The sequence below is a fragment of the Mytilus trossulus genome, chromosome 1 (assembly GCF_036588685.1).
Source record: "Mytilus trossulus isolate FHL-02 chromosome 1, PNRI_Mtr1.1.1.hap1, whole genome shotgun sequence".
In the NCBI taxonomy this organism is placed as follows: domain Eukaryota; kingdom Metazoa; phylum Mollusca; class Bivalvia; order Mytilida; family Mytilidae; genus Mytilus; species Mytilus trossulus.
The window spans coordinates 77,135,612-77,158,027 of record NC_086373.1 but is presented as its reverse complement, the minus strand read 5'-3'; the positions used below and the strand labels follow the sequence as shown (position 1 = coordinate 77,158,027).

Genomic DNA, 22,416 nt, shown 5'->3' with positions numbered 1-22,416 from the left:
ATAAGTGAATTATTAGCAATTTTGTTATAGAATAGAAAAACATGAATCTATTAGAAACTAATGGACACGGACGTACACAACTGCTGTCATCGTACGGCTTTCAACAATGACCAAACCCATACTTTATCTTTTAAGTTATTACAGGCCCAGCTTGACACATTGTAAACTACATTGTAGTACGAAAAAAAACCATCAGGAGTTATTCTAATAACATAAACGTTTAATTGTTATGGTTTCCCGATGTCAGTCTGTTTCTGAGCGCCCTCATATCTTTTAACCTGTGACTGTGGTCTAAAATGGCAGTCTGTTTCTGAGCCCCTTAATCTCTCCTAACCTGTGACAGTGGTGTAAAATGGCAGTCTGTTTCTTGGCCCCATTATATCTCCTAATCTTGTGACTGTGGTGCAAAATGGCAGTATATTTCTGAGCGCCCTTATCTCTCATAACCTGTAACTGTGGTGTAAAATGGCAGTCTGTTTTTGAGCACCCTAATCTCATCCAACCTGTGACAGTGGTGTAACATGGCAGTCTGTTTCTGAGCGCCCTAATCTCTCCTAATGTTGTGCCAGTGGTGTAAGATAACAGTCTGTTTCTTAGCGCCCTAATCTCTCATAACCTATTCCAGTGGTGCAAATGGCAGTCTGGTTCTGAACGCCCTAATCTCTTCTGACCTGTGCCAGTGGTGTTAAATGGATTATCTGTTTCTGAGTGCCCTAATCTCTCCTAACCTGTGACAATGGTGTAAAATCACAACATAGATATAAACTGCAAAAAGAGTTTGAAATGAATTTGACTTGTCATATCGGTACTAAGCACAACAACATCGTAAATAAAGGAATAAGATACCCCTTGAATAATACTCGAAGTTATCAAACAAAGGCATCTACAATAAAGGTATGACTTTCAGGCATGATATACCGATCTATCAGAACTCACAGTTATCAAATAAAATAAAGGGGAAGGTACTAACAGTTATCAAGCATAAAAATCTAACAAACAGGGGAAGTACTAATCAAACAGTACTTGCAGTTGTCAAACAAAGCCATATTTCAACTAATAGATTATCCATATTTATTCAAACTAACATGGGGGCAGTGGTAAAACAACATCACAACATAAGAACAAAATGGATATCAGTTGAAAAGGGCAAACTTATAAGATCGATACAAACAAAAAAAACAAATAAAACAAACAAGACACAAAATACAGATTTGATAGTAATTGCAGTTACTGACAGCAATTTCAAATCTAATAACAATTAATACAAAAATCAGAGGCGGGTTTAGAGGATTTCTAGGCGGCCTGGGCCATAACTTTATGGGAGAAAATTCTTGTATTTAAGACCAAACTATCAATCAGTAGACATCAAACTTCCAATGGATTAAGTGTAAAGACTTCACATACAAACATGGCTTTGTATAATGCAAAAAATAATGGTAACGTCAGATTGAAAATCCGTGAATGTACATACGTTTAACAATAATCTGTATATTGATAATAAAATTAATATTCATACCGATTAAAATAATATTCAAAGATCTAAAGTTTTCATGCATTAAAGTTATTTCTTTTCAAGTATTTCTCGGTGATTTTATTATAACTGATTGCCTTATCCTTACCAAAAATACAACGTTTGAATGCATGCATATTGATAAATGTAAAAATCAAAAGATGTGATACGATTGTTTATGACACAAGGACCACCTGACGAAGAAGTTAACAACTTAAGATCTTCTACAGCCTTCAACAATGAATAAAACTCATACCACTTATATAGTACGCTATTATAATAAATACCCCCCAATGAATACAGTAAAAACAATTTGAACGAGAAAATTAACAGCCTGATATATGTTCAAAACGAAATCGAAAAATGAATATCAACAAAAACGACAACCACTGAATTACAGAGTCATGGTACAAACAGAATGTGGTTGGGTTCAATATAATTGGTGGTGAGAAAGCCAGCAATACGCTTGGGCGGTTGTGTAAAACTAAAACATAAAAACAAATAAAAATTGGTTGAAAAGTGTTTAACTCATCAGATCGATACAAAACAGTTAAACAACGAACAAAAAAAAATGACCCGAGCTGACAGGGAATTTATACTTCCCTCACAACAACAAAAACAAAAAAACAAAAGGGGAAAGTCTGAGAGTACTTTTAACTAACGACAGCTAATTCAAGCCAACAACAAGAAGATAAAAGATATTTATCTAAGACTATTTTTTTAATCAGTACACTACCAATCGATTTAGTTACAAACCGTCACAAACGGTCAGAATAAAAAAAACATGACCTTGTACACTGTCATTATAAAGGTATCTATAGATTGTAGAACTGCGTTAGTTGATATGTATATAACAATAATATGTAACCATTACATTCCGTTTTAAAAAGAACATAGGTATTACAACTAAAAGTATTATTACCGATTTGTCCTCGGTTATTACTAATTTGTCAATGAAATTCCAAACTCAGTTTTCTTTTATATCATATTTTATTTGTGCACTGAAAAAAGAATATAATAATCACGAATGATGCTCATCCATGCCTTTAATGTCGGAGGACACCGAGTCAACCCCAGCCGAACTTGGTATTTGAATACGACATAGAGGAGTTAAAGCAATGAATTGTCGGCTCAGATTAAGAAATATGTCTCATGGAAAGGTGTCATATATCTCCAGCTGACTACAACTTGTGAACAGGCACGCTAGCAAATACGACTTAGCGTGTCACTCTAGTATAATGCATTGTTCATTTCATTTTAAACATCAAATCAAGATCTTACAAAATTAAGACAAAAATAATAGAATAGTCTACGATTAGAAATACTAGTATTAGTCTAATCAAACAGCTTGGAATATACTGCATAAGTTTCAAAACGTCTGCACGTAAATTTACATATATTGATATGTGTTAATTTCACTTATAAATGAAATATCACAGTAGAAATAGTTCGCCATATTATGAATTTTACTTTTGTTTCCTAAATATTTTCTGGATTTTCTACCCTGCCACTGCCTGGTTCACCTCGCGATATTCTGAATTGTATCGTGGAATTCAATACAGATGTCACTAAGAACTTTTAACGCCGCAAATCTTTTTTGTTAAAATAACATAAATATAGACATTGTTCATATATATATATATAAACTATTTATCAAATATATGAAAATTTAAATTATCCATTCTCAATTTTATAAATTATAAGATCAGTCCCAATAAACCGTTTGAAATCAATGCAATCTTATTTTTTCCATAGACTGCCCTATCCCATCTAAGCCTTTGTACAGTACTGTAAAGTATGCTGGTACAAAGAACAATGATACTGTCAGCTATACTTGTCCCAGAGGATACGATCTAGATGGACCATCTTCCAGGCGATGTCTTGTAACCAGTCAATGGGAAAAAGTGGAACCAGTATGTTTACGTATGTGCTCTATATATACTTACCTTAAAATATAACAGGAAAACTCTGATCAACTTATATTCATCAATTGTAAGAAATAAACACACAAATACAATCGGTTGCAAGAAAAGTCTTACAGAAGAAGTTTAATAAAATAATGACTTGGATGTAAAGTAATTGAAAAAAATAGTTCTAAAATGAAAGAAATGGAATACTAATGTTATTCAGCAAAAAAAAGTAGCTGATGCAATTTTGATACACGATTGTCAAGATCGTACTCTTTTTTGCTATTGTAGGTGTAGATTGTGGATTTCCCGGAGTGATTCGTAACGGATACCTCAAAGGGAGCACATATAGTTTTGATAACAGAGTAAGGTATGAATGTAAATCTGGATACAGGCTGTTTGGAAATACCACCAGATATTGTACGGAAAAAGGTGAATGGGAAGGTTTAGCGCCAACGTGTGAAGGTATGACATATACATATTTCTATACATTTTTAGGGGCCAGCTGAAGGACACCTACGGGTGCGGGAATTCTCGCTACATTTAAGACCCATTGGTTGCCTTCGGTTGTTGTTCGCTCTATGGTCGGGTGGTTGTCGCTTTGACATATTCACCATTTCCTTTCTCAATTTTATGCACACTAACAATGTACACAACGGACATTATAAAAATATCTAGCATACCGCACTTTTTTATGGTGATATTCTTTTAATACCACGTGTTGATGAGTAGAAGCAACAGAAGTATACCGCAGTTCAAAAGTCATAAATCGTTGAGAAAAAAAAATCCGGGTAACAAACTGAAACCGAGGGAAACGCATCAACTATAAGATGTAAACAACAGAACAACAGAAACACTGAACTGCAACAAAAACAAACGCCAACATACTGTACATAGAAAAGGACTATTTTATAAATGCGATTTAAATTGGTCAACATTGTATATTTGTTGTAGCAGAACCGATATACGAATTGATATGACCTTTCAAACCATATCATTTAAGATATTACCAAAGCATGACAAATAGCAGGTCATCTTCATCAATGTGCATTAAAATTTGACACGAACATGTATTGCAAAACAATATGCACTACAATCAGATATATTTTTCTCATGCATGATTATCGTTGAAAAAAATAATAGAAACCCGAAAAAAGGACTATAAATGAAATGGAAAATGATTGAAGATATTATTAAAATGTTGTACAGTTGATATATATTCTATGACACTAGTATCTCACTTCATTTTCGTTTATTATAATATTCTACTTTAAATGGTTTGATTATTTTTTTTCTTTTCTTGTAGAAATAAGATGTGTCCTTCCAATATTGTCCGAAAATACCAGAGTTGTCTCTACAGACAAGCAGTCATATCAGCAGGGAGACATTGTGTCGTTTACTTGCACCACTGGATATCGTTTGTTTACGGACCACGATTCTGTCACGTGCCAGGAAGATGGTACATGGGATGAAACCATGCCAACTTGTGACACACAAACTTGCAAATCCCCACCTTCAGTGGTAAATAGTTGGATTAATGAAGACCGTGATTCCTATTCAGTTGGATTTGAAGTGACGTATACATGTGATTATGGATATAAATTATCGACAGAAACTTTGAACCAGAAAGGAAAACTACATTGTTTACCGTCCGGCGAATGGGAGAACAATCTTCCTCGGTGTACAATAATCACATGTCAAAAACCACCAACAGTGCCTAATGCTCTACGGACATATGATTCATTAAATTATCTGTCGATAGCAGAGTATGTCTGTGAAAGCGGGTATACTATAAATGGAAGAAATGTTTTAGAATGTATAGAAAGTGGTTTCTGGGATCCAGCACCACCTGATTGTGATCCAGTTGAATGTGGCCCGACTGATTCTCCTCCAAATGCTATAGCGAATGCTGCTACTACAACTTACGGAAGCATTGTTAATTATCAATGTGAGCCAGGTTTCAACCTTAATGGTGGAAGAACGAGAGAATGTTTAGCCAACGGCACTTGGAGCGACAGCCCTCCTCGCTGTTTTCCAGTTTCTTGTGGACAACCAGATAGAATTGAGCATGGCAGTGTTGTTACCAATAGTTTTACATTTAAGAATACTGCGACTTATACATGTGATACAGGTTATAACTTGATAGGAGATCCAGAAAGAATATGTATGGCGACTGGATTATGGTCATCTGCTTTACCAACGTGTTCAAAATTAGAATGCGATATACCTCCTAACATCGACCATGGCGATTACACAGAATCAAGCTTCTATTACGAGGATGTAGTGACATACAAATGTGAACATGGATATAACATTGATGGCAAATCTACAATTCAGTGTCAGGGAGATGGAAAATGGTCATCATTGGAAACTACTTGCCAGATAGTGCATTGTCCAAATCTTACCGCTCTAACAGGTGGACAAATTTCTACAACTGGACAAACATTTCGAAGTGTGGCTACATATTCATGCAATGATGGGTACACAATGGATGGCGAAAACATCAGAGTTTGCCAGCCTGAGGGATTTTGGTCAGGTAAAGTACCAACATGCAATCCCGTGGTATGTCCTAATCTATCATCACCTGAAGACGGGAAAGTTTCAGTTACTAGCCAGACGTATCCTAGTATTGCAAAATATGAATGCAATGTAGGATATATTATGGAAGGAGAAAGTGACAGAGTTTGTCAACCAGATGGATCATGGTCCAGCAAAGCGCCAAACTGTGTCCCTGTTTCGTGTCCTACGTTAACGGAGCCAGAAAATGGACGTATCATTAATACGGGAAACATCTTCGGTAGCAATGCTACATATTTATGCAACGATGGATATACTATCAAAGGTAAAAGTATGATGAGAATGTGCCAATCAGATGGAATTTGGTCTGGTTCCTCTCAAACATGTATACTTGTTAACTGTCCAAACTTGGTCGAACCAGATGGAGGAAGTATTTCAATAACCAGTTTGATGGTGAAAGGTGTTGCAACGTATGCATGTAATAACGGCTATTTAATTAAGGGGGAAACTATAAGTGTATGTCAGCAAAATGGGGTCTGGTCTAATAAGGCACCGATATGTGACCCTGTTTCATGTCCAGTTTTAGAAGCACCAGATAACGGCAATGTCAATACATTCGGTCAAACATTCCGCAATATTGCTACATACTCATGCAGTGATGGATATTCTATGGTCGGTGGAAGTATAAGAGTATGCCAATCAGATGGAACTTGGTCCGGTACTTCACCAAACTGTAGACTTGTAACATGTCCATCCTTGACCATTATAGAATGGGGAAGTATTTCTATCACGAGTTTAACTGTAAATGGTGTCGCGACATATTTGTGTGAAGAAGGGTATTTGATTGAAGGCAATAATATAAGAGTATGTCAACAAGATGGGGTATGGTCAAGCAGTGCATCAACATGTGTTCCAATCTCATGTCCTCTTTTAACAGCACCAAATAACGGGCAGCTATCTACCACAGGTCAAACGTACCGTAATAATGCTACATACTACTGCAACGATGGTTATACAATCGATGGGGAAAGATTAAGAATATGTCAGTCAAATGGAACTTGGTCAGGCTCTTCGCCAATTTGCAGTCTTGCAACTTGTCCATCTTTGGAAACCCCAGAAGGAGGAAGTGTTTCTACAACTAATCTAACGGTCAGCAGTATTGCAACATATTCCTGTCTTGAAGGGTATTTGATAGAAGGTGAAAACATAAGAGTATGCCAACCAGAGGGTTTTTGGTCCAGTAAAGCTCCATCGTGTGTCTCTGTTTCATGTCAAGTTTTAGAATCACCAGATAACGGCAATGTCAATACACTGGGTCTTACATTCCGCAATATTGCTACATACTCATGCAGTGATGGATATTCTTTGGAAGGTGGAAGTATAAGAGTATGTCAATCAGATGGAACTTGGTCCGGTACTTCACCAAACTGTAGACTTGTTACATGTCCATCCTTGACCATAGAAGGAGGGAGTACTTCTATCACACGTTTAACTGTGAATGGTGCTGCGACATACGTGTGTGAAGAAGGATATTTAATTGAAGGCGATAATATAAGACTTTGTCAGCCAAATGGGGAATGGTCAGGCAATGAACCAAACTGTGTCATAATCTCGTGTCCTATTTTAATGGCACCAAATAACGGGCAGCTTTCAACCACAGGTCAAACATACCGTAATAATGCTACTTATTCTTGCAGCCATGAATATACCATCGAAGGGGAAAGTTTACGAATATGTCAGTCAAATGGAACTTGGTCAGGTGTTTCGCCAAATTGCAGTCTTACAACTTGTCCATCTCTGAAAATACCAGCAGGAGGAAATGTGTCTACAACTAATCTAACGGTCAGTGGTATTGCTACATACTCCTGTGATGAAGGATATTTAATGGAAGGAGAAAATATAAGAGTGTGTCAACCACAGGGATTCTGGTCAAGTAGAGCACCGACATGTGTTCCTGTCTCATGTCCAGATTTAGAAGCACTAGATAATGGGGTTATTTCTACAACAGGTCAGTCATTCCTGAGGACTGCCACTTATTCATGCAATATTGGATATAAGATAGATGGAAACAGTGAGCGAGAGTGTCAATCAGATGGAACTTGGTCTGGAACGTCCCCAACATGTAGTCTAATTACCTGTCTGAATTTGACATCATTAGATAATGGCAATGTTTCCACAAATAATATGACAGTTAATGGCATTACACAATATTCATGTAACGAAGGCTATTTCATGGAAGGTGAAAACACCAGACTTTGCCAGACAAATGGTTCGTGGACTGGCACTGCTCCAGAATGTAGTCCTGTTACATGTTCTCCGTTATTGCAACCGAATGGTGGAAACATTGAAGCAAATAATCTCACATTTCGTGGAGTAGCAACATATTCCTGTAAAATCGGATTTATCATGGAAGGTGACAACATACGGATATGCCAGTCAAATGGCCTCTGGTCTGGTTTAGCACCGAATTGTACGCCAATCAATTGTCCAATCCCAACAAATCCCAATCAGGGAAGCTTCAACACAACGGGATTTACGGTAGGAAGCGTTGTCACATTTTTCTGTAATTATGGATTTAACATAGAGGGAGAATCTATTGGAGTGTGTCAACCGGATGGCGCTTGGTCTGCAAAACCACCAACTTGTTATTCTATCGTTTGTGCAGTTTTATATGACACAGAAAATGGGAAGGTAGAAACAAATGGTCAGACGTTTGGCAGTATAGCTACTTATTCATGCTACCCTGGATATGCATTCGAGGGCAATAACACTCGGATTTGTCAGTCAGACGGACTTTGGTCAGGGAAAATACCGGAATGCGTTGCTAAAACATGTGCCCCTCCACCACCATTAGATAAAGGTGAAGTTTCATATAAAGATTTGGATATCCAGTCTGTAGCGTTATATCTTTGTAATGATGGTTACAGACTTGTCGGTGATTATGATGTTAGGCGATGTATGAATAACCTGACATGGAGTGGATCACAACCATCCTGCGAGGAAATCAGGTGTCAAGAACCACTAACAATTACAAACGGGTTTTTATCAACCACAGGGATGACATATAACTCTGTTGCGTCATTTGAATGTAACATGGGTTTTCAATTGAATGGAAACCGTGAACTTACATGTACAAAGTCAGGAGAATGGTCAGGTCAATATCCATCCTGTGATATCAAGGAATGTGAAACTCCAACACGGGTGATATCAAACGGTCGCATGATTGGCGAAAGATTTACATATGGGGAAACAATATCGTACACTTGTGATATTGGATATAATTTGTCTGGATCAGTAAACAGAACATGCCTTCATACTGGAGACTGGAATGAACCCATTCCAATCTGTGAGATAGTCCGATGTTCTCGTCCAAGAATTGCTCATGGTTTAACATCTACGTTTAAAAATGAATATGATACACGGATAACTTACTCTTGCAGGAAAGGACATGTCCTCTTTGGACCACTTGAACGATTGTGTTTGGCTAACGGAAGTTGGACCGGTCCAAATCCTGTGTGTGTAAAATGCAATGAACCTCCGAAATTACAGAATGGCGTTGTTAATATTAACAATGAAATTGCAACATATGAATGCGATGTTGGATATAATTTATTTGGGAATAAAAGACTTGAGTGTCAAATGGACGGATCATGGATTAACGATCTTCCAATATGTGTTGCTATTGAATGCGATGATCTGTCAACTGAAGATTTTGCTAACGGAATTATATCACAGACAGGTTATTTTTATAATGATACTGCTATCTTTACATGTAGCGAAGGGCATGACCGTATAGGCCCTTATCAACGACAGTGTCTAGACGATGGATCGTGGTCGGGAACATGGCCTATTTGTACCACAGTTACATGCCCTGCTAAGTCATTTATTGAAAACGGCAGAGTGGAGGGTAACAATGCATATAATTCTAGTTTATTTTTCACTTGCAATGAAGGTTACAAGGTAGTAGGACAGCCATCATTGGTGTGTTTATCCTCCGGTTTATGGTCAGGAATCACACCTAATTGTACTAAAGTTGAATGTAACCCACCTCCTAATGTTATTACCAACGGAAGGGTATTAGGCAATGAATATACTTATAAAAAAAACATTACATATCGATGTGATACTGGATATGAGTTACAAGGATCTGCAATAATAATTTGTCTTGAATCTGGGCAATGGGATGAACCGCTACCTTCGTGTGAATTAATACATTGCGATTCTTTACAATTGTTACATGCATCAATATCTTCAAATAATAATGAATATGGTAGCAACGTAACTATCTCTTGTGATGAAGGCTATGTTATGTTTGGTGAATCTGAAAGACTGTGCCTGGCTAATGGTAGTTGGACAGGTTCAGATCCTGTATGCATTATGTGCAAAAAGGCACCTAATCTGTCACATGGTACAGTTGGCATTAATGACAAAATAGCAACATATGAATGCAATACAGGCTATAACATGATCGGCAATAACATACTTGAGTGTCAGCAAGACGGTTCGTGGATCAATAGTCTTCCAATATGTGTTACAGTCGAATGTGATGATTTGACGGATGAAGTGTTTACAAATGGAAGCATGGCTCAAACAGGTTATTTCTATGGCGATACTGTTGATTTTGTTTGCAATGAAGGCTATGATCTTATCGGTTCAAATCGACGAAGATGTTTATTAGACGGTTCGTGGTCTGGAACATGGCCAATTTGTCTGATAGTTAGATGTCCAGGTAATTTTGAAATAGTAAATGGTAAAATCAAAGGGGACAATGTTTACAAATCAAATTTAACATTTACGTGCAATGAGGGTTATCAGATAGTAGGCGATCCTATTCTGACTTGTCAATCGACAGGTGCGTGGTCTGGAACAGTGCCATATTGTGAGATAATAGAATGTGAAAGATTACCGCAAATTTCACATGGATCAGTTTCAGTGAACTCGTTTACAGTGGGTGGCCGTGCCGTGTATAGCTGCGAACAAACCTATGAACTTACAGGAGACCCTACACGAATATGTCTAAATACTGCATTTTGGTCAGGAGAAGAACCACACTGTGTCCAACTAAGGTGCCCACCACCGACTCCAATACAACATGGATCAATTGTAGGAAATTCATATGTCATAGGACAAAATATAAAATATTATTGTGCTGAGGGATTCATATTGCAAGGCATACCATTCCGACTTTGTCTTCATCAACTGATGTGGTCAGGCACCGATCCAATTTGTATACCAGTGAGATGTGAGAGACCTTCTCCTGTTAGTCATGGGACGATCATCAACAGTACAAACGAAAATGTTTTCGGTGATAAAATACAGTATCAATGTGACGAAGGCTATATAACAGCAGATGAAGTTGAAAGACAGTGTACAGCTCACGGTCAATGGTCTGGTATTGCGCCTTCATGTTCTATTGTAAAATGTGGTCCACCAAAGGAAATAAATAAAGCAACAATATTTGTTTTGAATGATTCTTCATTTTCATTCCGATCCACTGTTTTATTAGAGTGCATAGAAGGATATACAAGTGTATCAGGCAAATCAATAACATCAATATGCACAAGCGAGGGTGTATGGTCCGTATCTTTCTTAGAATGCTACAAAATGCAGTGTCCGCCATTAGGTTCTCTTACCAACGGTCACATGGCTGCAACCGGATTGAGTTTTAATGACGTAGTTACATTTTCGTGCAATGAAGGTTTCACATTAAATGGTACTTCTGAGATGACATGCTTATCTTCAAGTACTTGGAGCTCGTCTGTGATGCCAACGTGTGATAATATCATTTGCCCACCTCCAGAACGGTTGGCTTATGGATTTATTCAGGGAAATAATTATACGTATGGCAACACTATTTCCTACGTATGCAATATTGGATATACACTCACAGGAGATAACATACGCACATGTGTACAAGGTGGTGGATGGTCTGGAAGACAACCATTCTGTAATCAAATCACTTGCAACTTACCACAACAAATTCCCAATGGGCAATGGAACTCGTCGGATGCTTCATTTTCTTACAATTATGCAATAAGCTTTTCGTGTACCAGTGGCTATATTGCAAATAGTGGTAGCACTCTTCGTTGTTCCGAAACCGGTAGGTGGGAAGGAGATCCTGTATCGTGTGTAATAGTTACCTGCCCTGAACCAACTTACATTTTAAATGGAAACGTTAATTATAAAGATGTCACTTATAATAACGAAGCTGACTATGAATGCAATCCCGGATATGAACTTCAAGGTGATGATAAGCTTATATGTTTAGAATCCGGAAATTGGGATAAATCTGCTCCGTCATGTACTTCTGTTAATTGTGGAGTACCGGATTTTGTTCCCTTTGCTGTTATCAACGGAAATGTTTATACTTTTGGAAACATTATTACATACATTTGTCAAAATGGGTATACTATTGCTGGTGACTCAACTAGAACGTGTTCATCAAATGGGGAATGGAGTGGATACCCCCCAGTTTGTAATGCTATCAGCTGCGAGGTACCACCCGATGTGAACAATGCCATACGATTGGGTACTGATTTTACATATCAGTCAACAATAATATATCACTGTAGTACCGGTTATAGTATTGCTGGGACTGAGACATTGATTTGTGGTTTAAACGGTAAATGGCTTGGTGATTTGCCTTCATGCGAGATTATATCATGTGGACCACCTCCTGTTATTCCTTTCTCTACGACTACAGTTACGGGATTAACATATGGGTCAACGGTCAACTACGTCTGCAATGGCGGATACATAATTAACGGTGATCCTATAGCAATGTGCGAAGAAAATGGCAGATGGACGTCAACAGGAAACCCTGTTTGTCGTCCTGTCGATTGTGGAAGACCTGTTGAAGTCTTAAATGGAAATGTTCAGTTTACATCAACCACATACCAATCAAATGCTACCTATACGTGTGACAATATGTTTTCGTTAGTTGGCCAATCAACGATTCATTGCAATAGAAGAGGATTATGGGATGGTGTCATTCCAATATGTAAATATACCACATGTGGAGAACCGATTCTTTCTGGTAATGTGAACATTGTTGGAGGCGGAAACTATGCTATAGGAGAAACTGTCAGATACGTATGTCCAGAAGGTCATATTTTGATTGGAAGCGTTAAAAGTGATTGTTTAGAAAGTGGTTATTGGAGTGGAACTTTACCTCAGTGTGTGTGTAAGTATATGAACTAGACGTTTTGTTAACAGTTAATATAAAAATAAAAGGATGAGGTATGAATGTTAGTGAGACAACTTTCCACAAGAAACAAACGACACAGAAATTAAAACAATAGGGGGTTGGTTGGCCTTCAACAACAAGGAAACGCCGCATAGTCAGATATAAAAGGCCCCGAAATGACAAATATAAAACAATCCAAACGAGAAAAACAAATATGTTCTACAGCAACACACGATATCACCCCTGAATTACAGGCTCCTGACTTAAGACAGACACATACAGAATTAGCGAGTTAAACAATTTTGAAGGCGCCAACCAGTGCCTATTCTGGAACAGTGGTGGGACAGTACAATATACGAACAAACTATAAAAATCATTTGCAAAGGCTCACATCATCAGATGGATACATATAGAAATACATCTAACAGAAACACTGTGTAGAAACAAAATTCTAAAACGTTATTAGCTATGCAATTTGAAATATGTTCAATACTACTCATATGAAAAGGGTTGTTTCGGCTACAACTACTGCTGCATCCGTTGTTTCTTTACAAACAAAAACACATTAACAACTATTCACAGTGAGTATGAAACATCGAACCCCAAACAAAACACGGTGAAAAAAAAGTAACAACTACATACACCAGGTGTACGGACAAGTTTAATCTCACAAAGCACAAAATGACAAGACTTTTAATAATTTAAAACTTTAGAAATGTATTTTATGTTTGTAAAAATAACGTTTTTTTGTTTTTCTCCAATGTATGGATATTTCCACTATTTGTTAAATACATCAACTAAAATAACGTTTGCATCATATTCAGATTAGTTGAAAAGTAAAATCAATATTTGATCTTCAGACAGTGCATGTGATCTCAACATAGCAAATATTTATAAAATGTATATGTTTATTTTTTAGAAAATATGTATATCTTTAATTAATCTGGTTACGGTAAGGTGTGATACTATGAAATCGTATTGATTTTAGACAATTGGGCGGCAAACACTCATAGTGTATTAGCATGGAGGTTTCAAAAACCCTTATCGTACAACAGACATACATGTATTTTGTATTGCTGTTAAATCAAAGCATTTAATCGATGGTTCTTACCAACTTTTTTTGAAAGTACTACATTTGAAATTGCATTCTTACAATCTTTATCAACTCTAAACACAGATGTAGCATGTGGACCTTTACAAATACATGACCATGCGTTAAAGATACAAGGTATCCAGAACCGCACTTATCATTTAGCTGATACACTGCAGTTTGAGTGTGAGAGAGGGTATAGACTACAAGGGCAGTCTTCTATCATGTGTCAGACCAATGGAACATGGAGTGCCAACGCTCCAACATGTACACCGATTCCTACAGGTGAGTTGAAAGTTAAAACTAAATTACCCGTATGAATCGAATATAAATCTATAATATATCACGTTATAAATTTTGAGGTATAAAAACACAGATTTTATAAACTAACAAATCTTTATTCAAATACAACAAACAAACAAAAAGTTGCTATGTTTCCACAACATTTTATAACCAACCATACGGTATGGGGTTTTCTCATTGATTAAGACCGTACGACTGCCTATAATTGCTTACATTCACTTCATATGTACTTTGGTGGATAGTTGTCTCATTGGTAATGTCACCACATCCCTTTATTTTTATATTATGGAATCTGAGTAACAGTTTGTAGAAATGAAGCAGATGATTCATTATTTCAAAAAAAAATAATCGCACATTATTTTTTTTAAAATAATACCTCTTTTTCTATGCAAGCAGCATGGTGCACAGTGACACGGAATCTACATCACAACACGGGTCATACTGGATAAACACACTAAACACCAAATCAGACTGTATTCAACGAAACTAAGAGACAAACATTCAGAAAAAAAAGTTAAAAATCGGATCGTTATGTCAATGGAGACCAGGCAATTAAAAGATGGGCGAAATATAGGTGGGAGGAGTTAACGAAGTTTAACGAAATAATTAGAGATGTAGACATTTTTATACTTGACCGACGGTGATTATTTACATTAAAATTATTATTCAATTATAGTCCATCATATTTCAGCAATATCACAAACCATTCTGGAAGTATGCCCTTCAGTGAAAGTAATTACTCATAGCAAAGAAGTTGTGATACCAGTACGTTCAGGGAGCTCAGTAGACATCCAGTGTTCAACAGGATATCAAAGTGTAGGGAATATGTCTGCTGCTTGTTCCTACGATCAGTCATGGGTAAAACCAACTGGTTATTGTAGACGTAAGAATACTGCACTCGTAGTGTATTTGTCAATTTGTCGAAAATTAAAGAAAAACTCGTTTGAAATTTCATGCGACTTACATTTATTTATTAGTTTTTACTTTTGGGAGTGTCAATATATTTTTTTTACTGTTAAATAAGAGAGCGATTTAAGCTGAATTATCAAACAAAGTATAAAAATGCAACATAAATAACAAATGTAAAAAATATATTTTTAAATATTCAATTTTGTTTTTAGTGAGCTTATATTCCAATGACTAATAAAAATAGGCATTTTTTAAAGGAGCATTTTGTGGAAAACCTAGAATAACTGACATGGTGAATGTAGTCCGCGTGCAAGGCTCTTCTTATTTCTACGGCGATCAGATCCGTTTCCGGTGTCGACCAGGAATACTTCCTGTTAAAATTCCACCAGTGCTAACTTGTACTGAGTCTGGATCCTGGGATGGAAACATTGCTTGTTCTTGTAAGTAACCAGTAAATGACATTATAAAATTGGCCACCTATTGCACATGGCGGATTCGTTTACTAAGATTGTGAAAAACACTAAATAAAAATTAAACTGTAGCGATTATTGAACACAAAAGGAGTCCAGTAAAAATAAAACTCATCATTCAACAATACTTTTTACGTTCGTTATTCTTAGAAAAAATCTGCATATTCATTGCTTTGTTTAATATTGTTGTTTATCTTTGTTTGTATATGCTTATTTTTTTCTTTCGAAGAAATCGTTATTGGTATCGTCTGTCTGTTGAACTGTCATAGCCAATAATAGAGATTTACGGAAAGTTTCGGTTCCGACTGTTGACTCCAACTCTGACAGGAAAAAATACAGGGGTCGTCTCAAAAAATTAAATTAGAGGTACACTTGATTCATAAGTTGTCCATAAGCGGAGCATACTATTGCACCACCGAAAATCAGAATCAAAATTTGAATCAAGAGTTCCATAACAGCACATTCCAATCAGTTAAATTTGGTAGCTCATACACATATATATTAAGCCTGACACAATATTTTGATTGATTTATCCTTCATTTGTGCCATAGGTATACATGTAGATAAATGTAGTTACACTTATCTTTGATATACAAAAAAAAATCTTCAATCTTTCCACCAAAAATTACACAATTAGAATATCATTTTTGTTTTTTAAATGCCGATATAAAATAGTTGTGGTAAAGATATTTTAAAATGTTTGTAAATTGCTTAGTTTAATTTGCCAAAAACACAACTATTTATCAGTCTTCCATGTTGACAATTTGTATGCCGATAACACGTGGAATTAAATTAATCAGCTCGCATATTCAATATTTTCAGAAATTCGCTTCAAACTTCATGTACATGCTCACTTAGCTATTCGAAAGTTAATTTCTATAAATAAGTTGAAGATAACAATTAATGTATCCTGTTAGAAAACAAAGGTTTCTTCAGATTTTTCCTGTTTTAAATCTTCACCCTCCTGATTTAACGGTTTTTTTTTTTAAATGAGTCAGATCATTCTTTAATGGATAACATTTATCCAAATCGTCAACCATTCTCAATTGTATCCTGACGTGAAAATACGCCAGTTACGCGACAACAAATCAACAGAAAACGTGACCGACAGAAATGCAAGGGTCAGAATTAAATAGAATCATTGCCGAATATGGGAGTCTAGGGCTGATACCAGGGCAGTATGGAAACTCCCATGTAATAATCTATACATACATGTACAACAATCAGGAGTGTTAAACGAAAATTTCCGTTTATTTCAGTGCCATGCAAAGGAGGTTGTTTCAATGGTGGCATGTGTCTTGGATTATACGGTTGCAAATGTCCGGCTGGATTTGGAGGGAAATACTGTGAAAGAGGTACTTATCCATATTCTATAACGTATACGCATGGTGAAAATGAGTATATCTATACTACTAAAATAACGAGGTCAAATTTGTTTGACCGCATGGCGTAAGAAAACGACTTTATCTATAACTAATGCCAATATAGGACGATGTACCAAATACAGGTACATTTGTACCTCTATCGCAAATCAAAATACACAAAAACACCATAGTATCACAACAATTTTAATTAGAACCTATGTGAAGGGTTATATACTATCTGTTTTCTTATGAGCCTCTTGGATGCATTAGCTTACAAGCTTGCATACAAACTATTGTGGATTCATTATTATTCGTTGGATACCAATTTTCGTGGGTTTCTTAGGTACGGGTGAACCACGAATTTAAATGTTCACGAGATACACATCATATTAGATTAGATTGTAGGTAGACTTTCGCCGAACCACGAAATCACCTATCCACGAAAAGGTCAGATTCGCGCAATCCACGAAAATTGGTACTCACGAAAAGAAGTGTATCCACAGACTATGCTACAGAGCCTGTCGCATGCATGCCGTCCAAACGGTTACTATATGAAATGTTTCTGCAAGTTATCCGCAATCCACGAAAATTAATACCCACGAAAATAAGTGAACCCATAGACTGTGTTACAGAGCCTGTCGCATGCATGCCTTCCGAACGGTTACTTTCTTAAGTGTTTTCTGTGTTTCTATGCCTTTGTGCCAAATGCCATTTTTAGTAAGCATCTGATCAAGTTATGAGGAAAATATTGTACGACGGAGTCGCACAACTGAGATGTTTTATTTGCCTACAATGTGCATAAAATGACAACACTAATAAACGCGACAACAAATTCAACATTAGCGTGCCACAATCCATGTATTACTGTAAAATTCCATGTTAAGATTTTCTCATCAATGTTTATAAAATGTAGTAGACAATATCTATTAATAACAATTTAGTCTGTAATTTTGTAGCTTACTGTATACTTCCGTGTCTCAATGGTGGAACCTGTATTTCTCCTTATCTGTGTTCCTGTCTGCCCGGGTACCGGGGATCACGCTGTCAATCACGTATGTATACCTCCTTGAACTTCAAGGTGATGTAGATCATAGATTTTATTTTCAAAGTCACAGCGTGTGTCTTCATTCTTTAAGGAATTTTCTTTTTGAAATACCCATAAACTGAAATAACATTTTTTTGATGGTATGTATTTATTGCAAAACATACATGTCCAAAATAAAATTAGGAAAATAATTTCAAAGGTTTATATGCTGTCTTTTAGCGTACACTATGATATTTCGATATTAAACATGAATATGTATTTTTCTATATTTTTTTCATAAAATTAATTTCAGCTATATGTGATCGACCATGTCAGTACGGAGGAACTTGCATTAAGCCTAACATGTGTCACTGCAAGCATGGATTCAAGAAACCTTTCTGTGATCACCCGTAAGTACCCCCGCAATCATTGATGTGTCCACATGGCATTAAGTCTAACATGTGTCACTGCAAGCATGGATTCAAGAAACCTTTCTGTGCTCACCCGTAAGTACCCCGGCGAACTGATATATGTCCACATGGCATTAAGTCTAATATGTGTCATTGCAAGCATGGATTCAAGAAACCTTTAGAGTGGTTATCCGTAAGTATCTCCGCGAACATTGATGTGTCAACTTGGCGTTAAGCCTGACATGTGTCACTGCAAGCATGGATTTATTCAAGAAACCTTTCTGTTATCACCCGTTGGTAAATCCGCGAACTTTCATTTTTATCAAACAATATGATCGGATAGAATAATATAAAGCGACATGTCTATACATATTTTAAGCTGTGAAATGAAGTGAACAATGTTTAATTGTGAAGTCTGAATGAGGTTCTATTGTTGATTTAATAGCTGGATTTGCGTCTCGGTCTGATTTTTTTTAAGCAAAGAAACGGAAAACTCTATTTTTTTTAGGTTTTGTAAAGTCTATCAGTTGATTTGAAATGGTATTCCATGTTATTCTGACAGGCATTTCCATTAGATATATATAAATTAAAAGGTGTAATTATAATCATTGTAAAGAGACAAAAAAACATCACGAAAGAATTAACAAAACACATTAAGAAAAACAAAAGCAAACAAATAAAAAGACAACAAATAACTTAATATTATATATATTATGTTAGCATTCTTAATAAATCAAACCATGATCATTAAGATATAATGTGTATATCCCTTTGTTTCTGCTATAGGAATACGAGGTCTTTACCATCTCTCCCACCTCCTATAAGATTACATACTATTCCGCCAATATCAGAGCTATCTAGGACAATAGACGAAAACTTGGGAACAACGCATCACAGGGTAGAAGTGGCAACAATAACAACTACGGAATCTTTAACTACACCAACATCAAGACCAACAAGAAGCCGTGAGACAACATCGAGACCAACAAGAAGCCATGAGACAACACCGAGACCAACTGAAAGCCGTGAGACAACATCGAGACCAACAAGAAGCCGTGAGACAACATCGAGACCAACAAGAAGCCGTGAGACAACACTGAGACCAGCATATTTAGATTACATTGACTATGAGTTCCGGGTTCCAGATCCTAACTAACTCATAACTAGATCTGTATGATCGGATGAATATCATTTTTAAATATGTGTCAAGTCGAGGATAGTATATAATTGGTTTAGTGTAAACCTTTCATCCGTATTTTGTTAATAAATAATGGTGTTCTTTAAACACAGTTACAACTTAAAATAAGTTCAAATCTTGAATAGTTGCATTTTGGCTTGTGAACCAAAGACTAGGAGAGTTATAATAACTTATTTGCAACCATTTTTCAGGTCAATTTACTGTAATAAAAAGCTTTAACTTGGGTCAGTCTCACAAGTTTTTTTTGTGATAGAAACAAGATGAACAAGTTTTCTTTGTTTCGTTTTGAAGGTCCTTTGCTTTTTGTTGGCTTTGTTGTGCATGCACTGATTTTGTGTTATGAATGGATACTCCGTATCATTTGTTTTTCTAATGGTACTGCTAATTAATTAGCAGAATAAAATTGAGAATGGAAATGGGGAATGTGTCAAAGAGACAACAACCCGACCATAGAAAAAAACAACAGCAGAAGGTCACCAACAGGTCTTCAATGTAGCGAGAAATTCCCGCACCCGGAGGCGTCCTTCAGCTGGCCCCTAAACAAATATATACTAGTTCAGTGATGATGAACGCCATACTAATTTCCAAATTGTACACCAGAAACTAAAATTAAAATAATACAAGACTAACAAAGGCCAGAGGCTCCTGACTTGGGACAGGCGCAAAAATGCGGCGCGGTTAAACATGTTTGTGAGATCCCCCTATACCTCTAGCCAATGTAGAAAAGTAAATGAATAACAATACATAACAACATCTATCTACCGAAAAATGCAGCTTTCATTTTTTTTTACAATCATGGAATTCAAGAGGTCAAGACAGACGGTTTGTTTACATGTAAAATCATTAGAGATATAGAGCAAATCTGCACGAGTTTCTGCCTAACTGAAGAAATTATATAATTATATGCAAATGTTTTTTTAGTAAATCCTGAAAATTCTTTTCTTTTTCTTTTCGTTTCTATTCGTTTGTATTTGTTGCAACATAGTTGTTTAGAAATGGTATTGTTATTGGAACATGTTTCCATGTTATACATCAAAGGCGAAAAAGGGCTTTTGATTTTAAAATGCTCCTCCTACAAAATTTATATAAAGGCAACAGAAGTTTACCGGCCGCTGTTCGAAAGTCATAAATCGATTGAGAGAGAAAAAATCACACTGAAGTGCAACAAAAAGCAGAAACAACAATAAGAATAATAGATAACAACTGCCATTTTCTTGACTTGGTACAGGACATTTTAAGAAAACTGACTCTGGTTTTATGGCTAGCCAAACCTCGGGCTTTTATGACAGTGTTGAATGTAGCACTAAAATGACAACTTTACATGACAGGACTACAATACAAATAAATGCAAGAACATTCAGGTGATTTGTTTTTAAGGTTAAAGTTTTCAAACCAGTGGCAATTTGTAATAAGATTACGGAGAGACATTCGACATTATATCTAGATAGAGCTGGCAACAATTCAGTCTTTCTATATATATTTTTTCCACAAGTAAGACACAGCCTTACGATTAGGATCCGGATCTACATATAGTTACATTAATGTTTTATGCAACACCTTTGTTATTTGCGCTCTCGGACAAGTGAACGTGTACTTAATTTTCAAGGTACATAATCAGATTATCATACACTACATTTTCTTCCGGCTTCAGTTGAAAATTAAAAATAAACTAAAATGATTAGGATAAGTTATCGGGCTTATTACTCATGTGACTTATCTAACCCGACAGGTACAATGTAATAAATGCGGCGGCAAAATACGGAACTCATTTGCACCAGTTTACCTGTACATATAAGATTCATATACTTTAATCTATCATAAATACTAATCATTCATAAATTCAGGCCAGTACCTTAAGAAGTATAAGTCATAAAAAATACTATAATAAATGGTGAAAGTGTTGCATTAAAAAATAGTGAAATGTTTAAAAAGTAACTGTATACAATAAAAAAAAAAAAAAGTACAAGAACATAACAATGATACACAAATTATCAAAGGATTGCAACTTAAAATTTTCATCATTGATTGTTACGATTCAAACTTCATAAGAACTTTCCTGAAACTCTTTTGACTTTTTGACTGAGTGTTGTCTAATACATTTATAGAAATGGCTTCCTAGGTTTCCCTCTTCAGTGTGAAACATCTCCGAAACTCTTTTTTTCTTAGTTTTTTCTATTACCTTTTCTAACATCGGACTTGGACTTTTACTGAGTGTGAATGTAAGTTTTGTTGTGTGATTGGATAGAGGTATAGGGGAGGGTTGCAATCTCACAAAACATGTTTAACCCCGCCGTGTTATTGTGCCTGTCCCAAGCCTCTGTCCTATGTTAGTCTGTATGTTTATTTTTGTTTTTTTGTTTTTTTTATCTTTTGATCAATTTTATATATTTCGAAGTTGACTGGGATGTTTATTTTCTCTGAAATAGAACACATATTTTTGTTTTGACCAGCTGAAGCTCGCATTTGGAGGAGGGGGTCTTCTCGCTGTGTTGCAGACCAATGAGTAGACTAGGGCTGTTTTCATATCT

At 36.1% G+C, this 22,416-nt stretch overlaps 1 protein-coding gene across 1 annotated transcript in view; it reads left to right on the top strand.

Moving 5' to 3' along the window:
* Positions 1-20,112, top strand: part of LOC134685546 (sushi, von Willebrand factor type A, EGF and pentraxin domain-containing protein 1-like) — a 55,329-nt gene extending 35,217 nt beyond the window's left edge. Inside the window, exons 26-35 of the mRNA XM_063545332.1 lie at positions 3,266-3,433; positions 3,709-3,882; positions 4,724-13,117; positions 14,298-14,495; positions 15,205-15,396; positions 15,680-15,862; positions 17,152-17,247; positions 18,213-18,308; positions 18,594-18,690; positions 19,477-20,112. Of these exons, the coding sequence (XP_063401402.1) occupies positions 3,266-3,433; positions 3,709-3,882; positions 4,724-13,117; positions 14,298-14,495; positions 15,205-15,396; positions 15,680-15,862; positions 17,152-17,247; positions 18,213-18,308; positions 18,594-18,690; positions 19,477-19,846 (9,968 nt within the window). The 3' untranslated portion in view covers positions 19,847-20,112. The remainder of the gene's footprint in view (positions 1-3,265; positions 3,434-3,708; positions 3,883-4,723; positions 13,118-14,297; positions 14,496-15,204; positions 15,397-15,679; positions 15,863-17,151; positions 17,248-18,212; positions 18,309-18,593; positions 18,691-19,476) is intronic.
* The last annotated feature ends 2,304 nt before the right edge of the window (positions 20,113-22,416 follow it).